This window comes from Mya arenaria, chromosome 10 (assembly GCF_026914265.1).
Source record: "Mya arenaria isolate MELC-2E11 chromosome 10, ASM2691426v1".
In the NCBI taxonomy this organism is placed as follows: domain Eukaryota; kingdom Metazoa; phylum Mollusca; class Bivalvia; order Myida; family Myidae; genus Mya; species Mya arenaria.
Genome location: NC_069131.1, coordinates 30,549,697 through 30,563,869, shown reverse-complemented (window position 1 = coordinate 30,563,869; position 14,173 = coordinate 30,549,697). Strand labels below are relative to the sequence as shown.

Genomic DNA, 14,173 nt, shown 5'->3' with positions numbered 1-14,173 from the left:
TAAAGGCTACCAGAGACAATTAAACAAGATAATAATATTTCGATTACGTACCAAATTTGAATAATAAACACTACATAGGCACATTAGAAGGACTCGTTCATATATTTTATGCTTGAACATTTGTTTTGAACATCTTTTTTAAACTGTTGAAATTTAGTTATTGTACTTACATTCATGAACACAAACCAAACATAACTGCCAGAAAGTTCATTTTAATAGCATTTAGTAAACCCAACTCTGAAATGATTCAACTTTCTATTACAAGCTTTATAAATGTTATTCGGCAAAAAAGAGCTTTCAATATTTATTAAAACAAGAACAATTTTGAACTTTTGTTTATGTTCTATTCCTAGAAGCATTGTGTTTACATTTTAAAAGAAATCAAAAATGAAATATATGTCTGACCGTTTAAAACGTAAACGTGTCCTTTAAATAGACAACAGCGACGTAAGTCAACTTTTTATAACGAATTAAAATGGTCCTAGGAATGTGTTGTTACCTAAAAGGTTCAATGAAAATGAAAATTTATTTTCATTATCCTCCATGTTGTTCAATATATAGTTATATGTGCTTTGCACCATGTTTACAATAAAATTTTAGGTAAACCTCCACATTTGCGAATATCTAACATAACAATGTGAAGCTATTACCAATACATATAGCTGTTTAAGAATATAGTCATATAGTCAGTTAAAATCTAGAAAAGACTGACATGCTGTGAACCGAACATTTTTTAAAACTTGACGACACTTGCTATTGACCTGGAGTCAAATGACTCCTACCACGTCCCATTGTTCGTCTGAGGCGGTTGATCGGAGATTAAGAGTATTTAACGAAGCAAAAGTAAAATTCTTTGAATAATTTCATAAGAAAGGTGTAATGGACTAGTTAAATAATCTTATCAGCAACCTCAATACTCGTTATTATAGAATTATATATGTTTGACTTTTGCTTTTGATAGATGAATTCCTAAGTAAATAAATAAATGCCAGATGTTTTAACCAACAACCTTTTGACTAGGGCACACAAAGGGTCAACTGTATATTATCCTGCAATTGCTGCAAAAACATGCGTTTGTGCTTCAATTATTCCATTCCTGAAAATTTAATACTCTTGTTTACAAAAATATGATAATATCGACGTTCATGTATGTACCGTAAGGGTTGATCTAGCTTCATTCGAATTTCGCTGATATGATTTAAAAAAATTAACAGAATAAGTAAAATTCAAACAATTTTTGTGTCACTACCTTGCGACTATATGGTTACCATCAAAGACCTCTCGTTACTGTAACAAGCTGTATGCCATAACATACAAGTTCTTGCACTTTCTTTTTCCACAGTAATTTTGTTTCAAGATTACCATTGAAAAACATCGCTAGTATCCTTTTTTGTTTTTCTGACAGACATTTTGTGTGATGTGTGAATAAATTCAGAGTAGCGCGGGCTCGTTTTTGTCGGGTAACAATTCCATCATTTCCCGATCGTGCAGAAACATTTTCATGGGTAGAAACAATTATCATTTATGGGAAAAAAATTGTAAAATTTTACCCTTTATATAAACATAGGTCATTTATATTTATAAAACCTTCAAATATTATCACAATTTAATTTCGTTCGTATCGTCTATTTTGTGTTTATTCATTATTCTAGCTAAAAGCTTAATCACACATATAATAATCATGATCTCGAAAATGAAATTCTTAAAAAAAAAACATTTCCAACTAAGATTGACTAGGGACGTTACTCAAACGGGCCCTCAAATAACTTACCGAACTGATGAAATATAATTAAAAATAAAGAACCATAAAGAGATATGGGGTTTAGAATCAAGTTTGTAAAGAACGGAATGCCAGGTAATTTCCCCCTTCATTTTTTTTTTCATCTTTGTTAATTAGGATGCTGCCTCCATTTTACGTGGTACAATAATTGTGTCGGGTATGCAACGAATTATTTGGTGGACTCAAAGATAACTCTTTGTAAATATCTTACTCAACAAACTTATCCTATCAGTTTGGTAAAAAAAAATTATTAATATATAGTTAAGGGTGTTCAAAAAGCAAGCATTTTTAATATTAATAACAAAGTGACATGGTTTTAATTGGTCCAAAAATAGCAATCGTTTTAAAAACAATCAACTATTATATATTTTCACATTTGTGTTTGCGATGGCTACGTCCTTATTGTATCCTGCAAAATTATTGACTTCAATATCAATATTATTCCATAGCCAACACGTATATGACGCCTCTTTCGTAGCGGCTACATATCACTGGAACTCACATACTGAAAAAAAAATGTACAACGTAATTAGCATTTAGCTTGCATTCAAACAATAAGAACCGATAGCAATTATGTCTATATCCCTGACTACACAAAATGCGGCACAAGGTTAGCAGACTCAAAATTATACATCTTAACGAATGCGTGTTACAGAATCTGCTGAAAATGCATGAGAATAAATTAAATTCATATTATTGTAACCAAATTGATAAGGCTTTTATTTTTTAAATCATATTAATTTGTGTACATCATTTTAACAAAGATTGTTGACGGGTTCGAAATTAGATGAAGCAACATTCGCTATATAGGATTTTCTTTGAGTAACACCTTCACAGACACTATTGAAGCTATCGAATATTCTCAGAGGACTGTAAGTAACACACAGCATAATTATTCGTTCTGATTGTTTATTATATCATTATTAAATGACATGCAATTAAATTTCTGGAAGAAAATGTGCCAAATTAAGAAGTTTATCTTGTTCACATCAACCATATTTCTATTAATTTTATATCAGACTGTAAATAAATAGATCGATGTTTAAATCAATATTAATTATTTTTAAATTATTTGTGGTCGAAATGATATTTTGTGCAAAATGATGTTTGTATTTTTAAATCAGCCGTACCTTTTCTTCGGTACATCAGCAATAAGCTGTTATTGACCTAAATCAGGTGGATGGTTTGAACAGAGGTTTGGTCGACCGACACAATAATGTATTCCACTTAGCTGGTTAAGTGCGTCCCATTTAACCATTTATTTTGGTAAATACGTACTTATCAGAAACAATGAAATATATGAAAGTAGAATGCTCCTGATTACATGCGCCTACTCATCTAACATTGCGAATGTTCGGAAAAGAATTTACATAAACGATGTGCGTTTATACCAATGTTAAATCAAACAAATTTAAAACAAAATAGCCCCGGGTCGTGATTGCAGACTTTTGTACACACACAACTATTCCTATTTGGTCTAAGTAGTCTTTCATACGCATACAAAATAGTCCTTGTCGGTTTTAACAGTCTAACGTACACAAACAAAAGAGCCTAGTTGCCGTTCAAAATCTTGCTGACACGCCTGGCATAGCCCCTGTTGGTGTAAGCAGTCTTACATACGCACAAAATATAGCTGAAGTGGGTGTTAGTAATCTATCATGCACAGAAAATATGGCCCAGGTTTGTGCAAGCAGTCTAACATACACACATAATATAGCGACAGTGTGTATAAACAGTGTTATACACACGCGAAATATAGCCACTGTTGATGTGAATGAAAACAATTTGTTTTATTTTTTGAAAGTGAAATAATTGCACAGTTCGTGTCAGTTTCTGGATAGTTTTGACATCGTTCGATTACAATGAAAAAACAAACAATTATTCTCGTCACCTGGAAGGTCTTCCAATTAAGGCAATAAATAAGGTTTATAACAACCCTCCAGGCCTGTTCAAGGTCAACTTGAACGTTATATATTCAGAGTCTTCAATTTCAACGATGAACCAAACAAAAAATACATCAAGTTTCTCACTGCATACAAACGGGCCGATCAAAGGGTAAAATAATATATTCAATCTTTTTTTCATGAGGTTGGCCCTTTTCTCTTGCCCTCTGTTCTCTGACAAATCCGTTCCAGTGCATTAGTCTAACGAGAATTTTATTAAGAATGACGACTAAGTAATGTAACGGCACTGTTATATGTGGGGAAATGGGGTAATTTGTTACTTCGCATGACATAAGTGCACTATTCCCCTTAAATTTATTAAATTATGTATTGCTTGTTCAACTAAAATGAAACCTATTTATGTAGAACTTTAAGATTGTTTATGTGTTATATATGAGATATAAAGATTCAAAGTTCCTGAAAACCGAACAATGAATATGTCTCAGTCAGACAATATACAAATAAATATTTTGATGATAACAATACATGAACGCTCTTTATTCTGCATAAGTTCGCTTTTATATTCAAATTTGAAGCAAGTGTTGAACTGAAGAGGGCCCAATAGAAGCCAGTTATAAACATGAAACTCTCGTAAATCTATACTAAAAATTTATTATTTTTATTTAAAATGACCACTTTCTGGTATTTATATATCATGATTGTATTCACAATTGTGCGTTGTATGTTTTGCTTTACACACAGGCATCAATTCCTCGAATGTGTTGAAGATTAGTTTATTTCCTTAGAGAAAACTTTTTATTTATTCTATATTATACTAAGTAAAAATCATTAAATTGTGATTATCATAAAAAAGTCCCAAAATCTGTGTTACACAAATTATACCAGAACAAGAATGGCGTTCCTGTTATAAGGGACTTAAGATGTTTCGAGTCAACAAATGGTACTGATATATGCACTCTTGTTTCATTAAAATTACCATTTAAATGATCGGTATTCACAACAAACTCACACTAACATTTCCTTTTCCCGTCAAATCCTGTCCTTATAGGCAAATTCACGTCAAAAACATAACTAAACAAAATCGTGATAAAAAAGTTTCTTGTTTTCAGTTCATCAGACGACCTGCGTTTGTGTTGTCTTTTACTAGTCAGATTAAATTTATTTCCATCCAGCGATACTTGTAACATTTTTGTCACCAGTCGTGTCTAATAGAGGAGAAAACGACCTTTTATTTCGTTAAACCGAGATTGACATTTTTGTATGAATACAAATCAGAAACGTGATCTAGCAATTTCAACTGATTTAAGGTTGTTATTCGGATTCATACGTTAGCATGCTTCCCTGATATGCTAGGTTGGAGTTTTTGTACGAGATGCTAGCTAGCTACGTAATTAAAGCACAATAAACTAGTTTTGTCGAGATCAGACGTATTGTTTTCTACGAAGACAATTAAAGGCTCATTAAGAGATTTTCTGTTATAATCAGTATAATAAGTCTTTATTGTTTGAAGTACATGCAAAGGTTATACATATAAAAGTGGAATTAAATCTATAAACTTTACTGTAGTCAGGTTTCTCATCATGATAAAAAAAAAATGTAATATTTTAACCCTGTATGATGAAGCTGATTTGAAAATTACCTTTAAACAATGCAAGCAAACGTGTTAATTATAAGTTACTTGTAAGTACTTATACAACTGGATGTATATATATAATGGTAAAGTGCCGGTTCAAAAATCTATATAATCAAATCAAAAAGTAACATCACATGGATATTCTTTTCTTTATTACGCCTACCGGTTTCTCTTAATAAATGTGTATAAATGTGTATAATACTAATACTCATACTAATGCTCATACTAATACTAATACTAATACTACTACTAATAATAATAATTACAATAATAATAATAATAATAATAATAATAATAATAATAATAATGATAATAATAATAATAATAATAATAATAATAATAATAATAAAAATAATAATAATGTTTGGTAACCCAAAAAGCAACCTCCTAATTATTGACTTCATTCTGGATTTATTTACATTAATTCATTAGATTGTTTATTAAAACATATTAATTGTTGAACTGTAACTAATACAATTCGACATGGATCAAAACACTATGTTTTCCTTACTTCGATATCCATCCGTAGGAAGATGACTTGACTACACTAAATTCTGAGAATTAATATGCTGGAATCTTTGTTTGCATTTTAAACTGGACATTTTCTATTTGCTTTAACGGGAACAAATATTGAACAACGCTTTATTTTAATATCTACAATAATTGTTTTGGCAACTTTTGTTGAAAACGGCAAACAGCTCATTATATCCTGCTATTTTTATCATATTCAGAAAACACTGGAAAGTCCAGGAACACGCCAAGTAAACAACTTCAACAAAGATCCTGATAAGATGCACATTATGTGTTGGATGCATTGGTGCTGCAAGTATGTGTTACTGCAGTTGGTGTTGAAAGTAGGCATTTAGTGCAGTTGGTGATGCAATTATGTGCTGATGCAATTGTTGCAACACGAATGTATTGGATGCGGCTGGTGTTGCAAGTATATGTTGGATACAGCTATTAATGCTGCAATAATGTACTAATGTTATTGCTGTATGCGTTGGATGCAGTTGGTGGTATAAGTTAGTGCTGGATACAAGGGTTTCTGCATGCAAGTTTTCGAGGCGGTGGATGATGCCTATTGTGCTGGATCGGTTGTGTATTCCAAAGCTCCCAGGAAGCATTTACAAATATGTCGGATGCTGTGGTCTATTGCAAAAACTCGTATGTGTTGAATGCGCTGGTTTTTACACATAGTACATAAATGGACGTAGTGATGCATTGCTATAAGTGCAGTTTAAGACTTTGTCAACGATGTTTAAATGCAGCAATGCTGATATTTTATGTGTTTCTAGGCGATCGGGTCGTAGAAACGTTAACATATCAGATCGGGAATGATGTTCGAAGGACTCGTGAAAAGTATTGTTTTATTACATTTCTTCAGTATGCGTTAATTATATGAGTCTATCTGAGATTTGTATAAATTGTATAGTTATATTTCTCTATTTGTTTACTAGATATTTGCTGCCAATAACAAGCAATGCTGCTAATACGTGTTGTTGTTTTTGTGATGAGAAGTAGTATAATTTGAATTTGTTATGACCACAAAGGGTATGATTCATCGAAATATGAAGTGTTAGAATATAAAAATATTAAGTCTAGCCTGTGCAGTCCGGTATGAGTGTTGAATTTCACCAATTAATTGTGGAGAAGTCTAGGTTATGTCGTCTGGAATATTTCATTACTTTGAAGGTAAAAAAATAGTCTATTCAAGATACAAGTGCGCAGACGACTTGTCGCCTGCTTGATTTATGCTTGTTTGGGGTAGGATGATTGGCGGGGATGCACGGGGTGTTCGTGCTGGGATATTTAAGGAAGTAGGCGTCGTAGTTTCGCTAGGCGTTTTTATTGGCTGCGTACAAACATAAGTGAAATGTGTATGGTCCTGCCAACCAACCCATTATATATTGTTTGATATTATGACTGATGTGTCTTAAGGTTTCAACAACGATGGTATTTTCAATATATAAGACTTTTTAATCCCGGGATAACAGAAGAACGTATCATATTTGTTATATTATTATTTAGTATCGTTTCAGAATACTAATGTGAACTTGTTTGTTCGTGGTGCTGTTTTTATAACTTCATCTGTCGTTTGACATCGTTTTGGGGCGACCTATTTTATGACATTTTGTGAGACTTTCATCTGCCATAGTTTAACTATAATACATCCCTTTTTGACTGATTTGTATATTAGCTTCCAATAACAAAATATGTTCTTATACGTGTTGTTGTGTTTTGAAATGAGAAATACGAGTAATAAAGTCAGTTATGCTTGGTTCAGGTGTTTCCATCCTCGGAATATGAAGTTAAGCTATCAGTGTCGGATAAATGCTCTCAGATTTAGTTATACAAAGACTAACCTTTGGTGTCCGGTATAATTGTTCAAATTCACTTTTCATTGTGAAGAAGCCCAGCTAATGGTTTCTGTGATATTTGGGTATTTTAAAATTAATTGAAGAGAAAATTGTTTTGTTAATAATACTGGTGAGTGAACACATGTATTGAAAAGTAAGATAGATGGCTTTACAGAGAATCCGGAAGATAGAGAGACATATCGATAGACAGACGCAATGAATACCACTTTTTACATATGCTTGGTTCTCAGATATTTTGAATACTGTCGGACGAGGGTCTGCCAAAATGACGGTCATATATTGAAAAATATAGTTACTGGCGGACGCATAAATATGAGGGACGGGCGGACTACCACACATTGCTATTATTGACAGTACTCCCGTAGACTTACATATGTTGTCGTCGGAGAATAAAGTCTTCCAATTATCCAAATGATAACATAAATATCGCACAGAGAAACATGAAATGAATATATGTAAGCATTTCACACCGGACAGGTGTTAATCACCAAAACTGAACACAGCTTTCGTATGATAGTGGTAACGCTATTTTAATGTGTGTAATAGATACGACACTTTAGGCACGATAAAATCAAGTTAGAATCACTTTACTTGTCACTTGTGGATTCTTTGGTTGAATGGTAATTCAATGTAAATGTGAATAGTTGGATACAATACTGGCTGAAATCATCTGTTTAAACGGAATGGAAATGAGAGGGCATCGTAATGATTCCTTAACATAGTCGTACTTTTTCTTTATTTCCAGTACGGTTCTTAGTTACAATTCACACACATATCAAGCAAACTGACGCAAACATTATTTTATTGTAGTTGAAACTTAAAATTAAAGGAACGGCCTGCAATGTTTAAAGAACTGTTGCCTAGTTGATCATTTCTTGGCCGTTGCCTTCCTGTATTTAAAATAGTATATTGACAGCAAAAATACGCGATGATGTTAGACGATCTTTATTTAAATGGTGGCAACCATGTTCGGTGCTTCGTCAATCAGTGAAATGGACGGTAATTCGCTTCATTAAAAATTTTAAAGTCACACTCGTATTTAGAATCAATTCATACACATGTATTACAACTATTAATTTTTAGTAATAAACTATAACCATTACTAAATAATGCATTTATGGATAATATCAATTACAGTAACAGATAAGATCATTTTTAGCCGTATATTTCATAGCTGAAAGCTCACACATATTTATTGGCTTGTGGGTCCCAAAAGATTTACAGTGATAAACTATCGTCTCATAAGGTAGAAATATATCGTGTTGTCTGCACCATTCTTTAAAATTTAACACGGTATCACTTATGAAAACCATTGTTTAAATATTTATTCATTATTTTTCGTATATAAAAACAATGTATTAATTGTGGTACATTTGGGAGTAAGAGAGCATCTTGAGTATTCTGATCGCCATCTCATGAAGGGTACACAACGGTGAAAGCGGAAAAAATAAAGACGTTTTAATTTTCTTTTTATTCTTTGATCTGACAAAAAATAACTTCAATCTTGTCCAGGGGACTGAACATGCACTATTTATTTATTGTAGAGTCCCAAAAGAGAAAATGCTCTTAAAGGTTTGCTACATCTGTAAGTTGGAATGAGAAAACAAAATCAAAGCTCGAATTGGCTGTACATTATGAACAGTACACTTTAGCAGTAATATGTTGTATTATGGCTCGGAAACAATAACTAAACTGAACTTTTATAATGGCTCCATCTTGTCTGCAAAGCTTCCTTTCTGGATGAATGTACTTCACGTCTGTGTGACCTAAATGACGATGATGACATTAGTGATAATGACGTCATTGATTGTCTAGAAGCAGATTTCCCTCGAAACGTGTTCCGAAGTGGTCTGTGTACGCTACGCTGTCTATCCGATCTCCTACATCTGCATATTACATCTTTAAATGTCGTCCTAAACTTGCTACTAAAGTACGAATACAAGAAAAAGTTTACGGAAGCATTGATTTGTACTAAGAGATTACAAACATTACCCGCAATTTTGACCATGTCACCTTGATATGGTAAGTCGTTTGTTTGAACATACGACCAGTAAATTAGTAAGATGGCTTGAGGAGCTTGACACACAATAAAAATAAGCACCACAGAAATGAGCATTAGCGTGACCCTCTGTTGCTCTTTATTCGATTTTTTTGCCTCTCCGGTAATTCTTGTCTGTGACAGTAGCTGACGGTTCCGGTTAGCCTGCCAGACAGATTTTATCAGAAGGCTATTGAACACAGTAAGCAGAACCAGAGGCGCGAAAGTAAATATCGCAACAAACCACCAGTAATAGCCAATGTGATAGCTGTATGTTTCAGCAAAGTCCGTTGTTTCGCACTGATAGTAAGCGGAACCGTTTCCAGCGATTTGAACAATTTTTGTTTCAAAGAACTCCGGTAATGTGTTCCCTGCACTAACAACGAACGTTACTAAAATTGCAACTTTGGCCTTGCTGACTGTACACCACGCTTTGCCGCGCATTGGTAATCGAACGGCGATGAAACGCTCTAGGGTAAAACATACCGTAAGCCATACGGCGGTGTTACTGAAAAGATCAGAGAGCACTTTGGCATTAGGTATGTACTTGAAAGCCTCTTTTGAAAGATCAGCGTTTGAACAGTGTAAGAATGCCAGTGTCAAACAAAACAAAAGGTACAGGGAATCGCACATTGCAAGCGACATGAGATACACGTTCGTTGACGTCCTCATCTTCGGGTTGACTAGCACGATTATGTTGAATATGTTGCCAATAATTCCACACGTGACAACTATAGGCACTAGATATGACTGGACAATAAGTCTAGTTATATACAAGCCGAAAGAAACAGAATTATGTATTTCCATTGTGGAATTGTCACTTTGGCTCATGTTTTTGCCACTGTAGTTGAATATTTCAGCTCCAATCGATGATATTGGTCTATGCAGAGATATCAACACATTAGAACAATTTTCATCCATCTTTATCAAACCAGTGTTCCTATTTCCCTACAAGCAAGTTGCTATCCTTTTTAAGCGCATATATTTTCTCACACGATTACTTCAGAGTGATTATTACTCCAATAGAGGGAAATGCTAGAGATATTAATGATCTATTTTCATGTAAATCAGCAAGTATATAACTCATTTAATATATTTAAGCTTAATAATTTCCTTTTTTTATTTGATTACTTCCAAAGATGTTCCGGACAGTTACATTTGTAAGGAAGTAAATTATGAGCGCAGATTATGTGTTCCGGCAATTCCAATGTTCCATTTGCTGAACTACATGCTGATCACCAATAACTTTGCTGTAATCGCCGATTCGGGATTGCAAGTAACGAAATAGTCCTGTGACTGGCAAGATCTGAAATGAGAACATTATTATAGAATTAGGTTTATTTTCCAAGGAACTGAACGATTCTGTCAAACAGAAGCGGAGGTGACAGACAACTTAAGTTATTACATTCTCTAGCCTTAGCTCGTAGTCACGCGCCTTATAGTGTATACAATATTTATACGACAGAACGATTTTTTTCTGTCATTCGAAAACGCACAATGCTTTATACTGCTTCATTGACGGAATACAGTAAAAATCGCTATTTCAATAGTGATATGTTCGTGAAATACAAAAAGATATATTTACGAGCATAATTGTCCTCTTCAAGCTATACTTATCATATACTGGCTACATCTAGAAACATGCGTTTTATTTTTCTTTGAATGTCGATTATATGCACATCACCAGAAAACAGTAGCAATCTTTTTACAAATTCAAATGATGTGTATAGTAGTGTATATGTGTATAAGTAGACACAGAAAAGTTTTTTATAATTATGTCATTTTTAGCAAGAAAAATGAACGTAAATAACCATACTCCTAAAGTGATGTTGAGACAATCCGTTTGTATTTAAGGCTGTGTACATTAAAATCAACATATAGAGGATAATTGCTTGTCTATAATATGCTTAAAAAGGATATTAAATGCCTTATGATTGTATTTCAGGAATGCATGCCAAATTGTATTCGAACGTATTGTCATTCCGGTAATGACGATTGTTGCTAAGCCATTTTTTTGCGCTGATGTTTCATTTAGATCGGAGAGAGACCTAGAATTTCAATACAAATTTGGAACAGTGAAATATTTTTTTTTCACTAATAAATCTCTATAAACTACCATAAAGCATATATTAATTAACGATCAACCGATATGTTTAGTGTTAATAGTTGCCTTTAAAATAATTATAGATTAAACACTTTTGATACTAAAAGTGGAGACAAACGATTAGATAAACCATTTTTGGAAATAAAAGTAGAGCCAAACAAAACTGCACGTTGTTAAAATGTACATACAAAAGGCCCGAGTTTCACAGCGTGTTCAACATTCAACGATACTCGACGAAATCGCGAACTCACGGAAAGCATTACCTTCGATAAATTTCCGTCAAACAGATAGCTAATCATATCAATAAATACAATTGGAAAAGTGACATAGTTGTGCGATGACCTTGTTTCTTGTTTATATGAACAAAATTAAGTATTTATGAGACTGTTGAGACAATCCGTTTAACAAAGGAAAACAAGTTAATACATGACTGTAGGCAACGATTAAGAAAGAAATAACACATATATTTTCATAAATTATTATTTAGTCTTATAACTTAAACATAAAAAGAGCAACGTTTTTCAGAATATTAATAACGATAATTGACATTGCGCCAAACATACTAAATCAGCCGAAAAAAAACAAACAATCTTACCTTTTTTTGTTAAATTCACATAGACATCAAACTAAAATTTGTAGATTAAGTAGAACGCCACTAAATAAAAGAGTTTCTAGCAATTGCGAAAAATTAAAGGACGGATTCCAAGATGTTTTCAAGTGTAATATTATTTTTGTTTAAATACGGAATAAATATTCAAAAACCATGCTTTTAAATATTGCCTGATGTTTTAAATTAGAGGAATTATGAATACATGATATACAGTTTTTCAATTAATTTTGTTTGTTCAATTTTATTGAAATAATACAGCTGTGTAACACTCCTATTTAAATAGTTAGAACTTTGTTAGTGCCATTTTTTTCGCTGTAATGAAATTTTATTTAATCTCCATTTAATTTTGCATGTGGAAGGAATTTAACCAAATTGATTACACTGCAAAATTACTATTTATTAAATACATTGTCAAAAAGTTTCCATCAAATCGATCTATTTACGCGTTTCACTATTTCGTTGTTTTAGTGTTCCTTGTCTTTGGTGTTTACCATGTGGAATTATACGGATTTTGTGTTTCCTCAAGTTCATTCAAATTCTGATAAGATTTACCTTTTACATTTTTACTTTATTCAGGATTGTTGGAATTAGAGTGAAGTTGTGCACACAAACTTGTTTAAACCCCCAGTAAATTTACATTTTACTGTCCATTCTAAGGCGGTACCTAGCAATCCTTGACAGATATACCTATTTTCTTTTATAAATGTAGTATGTATGCAGTGTTCTGTTTGTGGAGTTTTATGCCGCTTTTCCATGTTTGTTGTTTGTGATGTTTTGTTTTTATATTCTATGTCTTTTGCGTTTATCCAGTGCCATTAAACCGGGTTTATGTTTAAACTCTTTGCTACTGAGCTTGTTTCTGTAGTTAAAATAAATATCATAAATATTGACTTTAACAATGACTCCTGCAACAAACTTGTTAGACAGTATTTCTGAAATAAGCAGATGTTAATTCATGTGGATGACGGTATGGAACATCATCTGAGCGTATGTTGAACATTGAAATATAAACATTTTCTACTATTTGAACATGTTATTATAACATTTTAACCCTAGCTAGGGTACCGGTGCCTAGTTAGTCTTATTCTGAACGAAACGCATTAGCACATAAAAGTACATATGTTTGTACGTGTTTTGTTTCCTACTATCAATATCCAAAATAGTGATTATTGAAACAAAGATAGATTTAAATATAGCCTTTAGAAACCATATACCTAGAATGGTAGATACACCGCGCAACGTAAACATGAACCTTGTTTGTTAAAATTATCAGAAAATATTAGTTTGTCAATTAAGTATAGTTTTCCTGGATTTATTATCACATACATTTTCATTCATTGCTTATTTCAATATTCTACGAATGTCAGTTGGAAACAACTTACACTTCTTATGTCCTTCCTCTATATCCAGCAGTTATAATCAGACTAAACATGTTTTATATATATATATAAATAAATTTCTTTACATATAAATACTGAAATACCACTGAAGAAAAATACTGAAGCACATTGGACGGATTTCCCTACAGAATAATACGAGCAGTCAGCAAGTCATCTGTCGGAGCTGCGAAAACCAATATCTGAAAATTACGCTGGTCTCGTAGTCGCATCATTTTAGTCCCGATCTGTGTATATTTGTTAAGTTGATCATGTCTTTTACACCGAAAGACACTAAGACGCAAATTTCTAACTACGACAAGCTTTATCAAATATGAGTACATGATGTT

The 14,173-nt window shown here is 32.7% G+C and overlaps 1 protein-coding gene across 1 annotated transcript; it reads right to left on the bottom strand.

The window, feature by feature from the left end:
• Positions 1–9,382: 9,382 nt before the first annotated feature.
• On the bottom strand, positions 9,383–10,654 carry LOC128204576 (FMRFamide receptor-like). The gene has a single exon (XM_052905982.1). The coding sequence runs from the start codon at positions 10,652–10,654 to the stop codon at positions 9,383–9,385; it is 1,272 nt and encodes a 423-aa protein (XP_052761942.1).
• Positions 10,655–14,173: the final 3,519 nt, after the last annotated feature.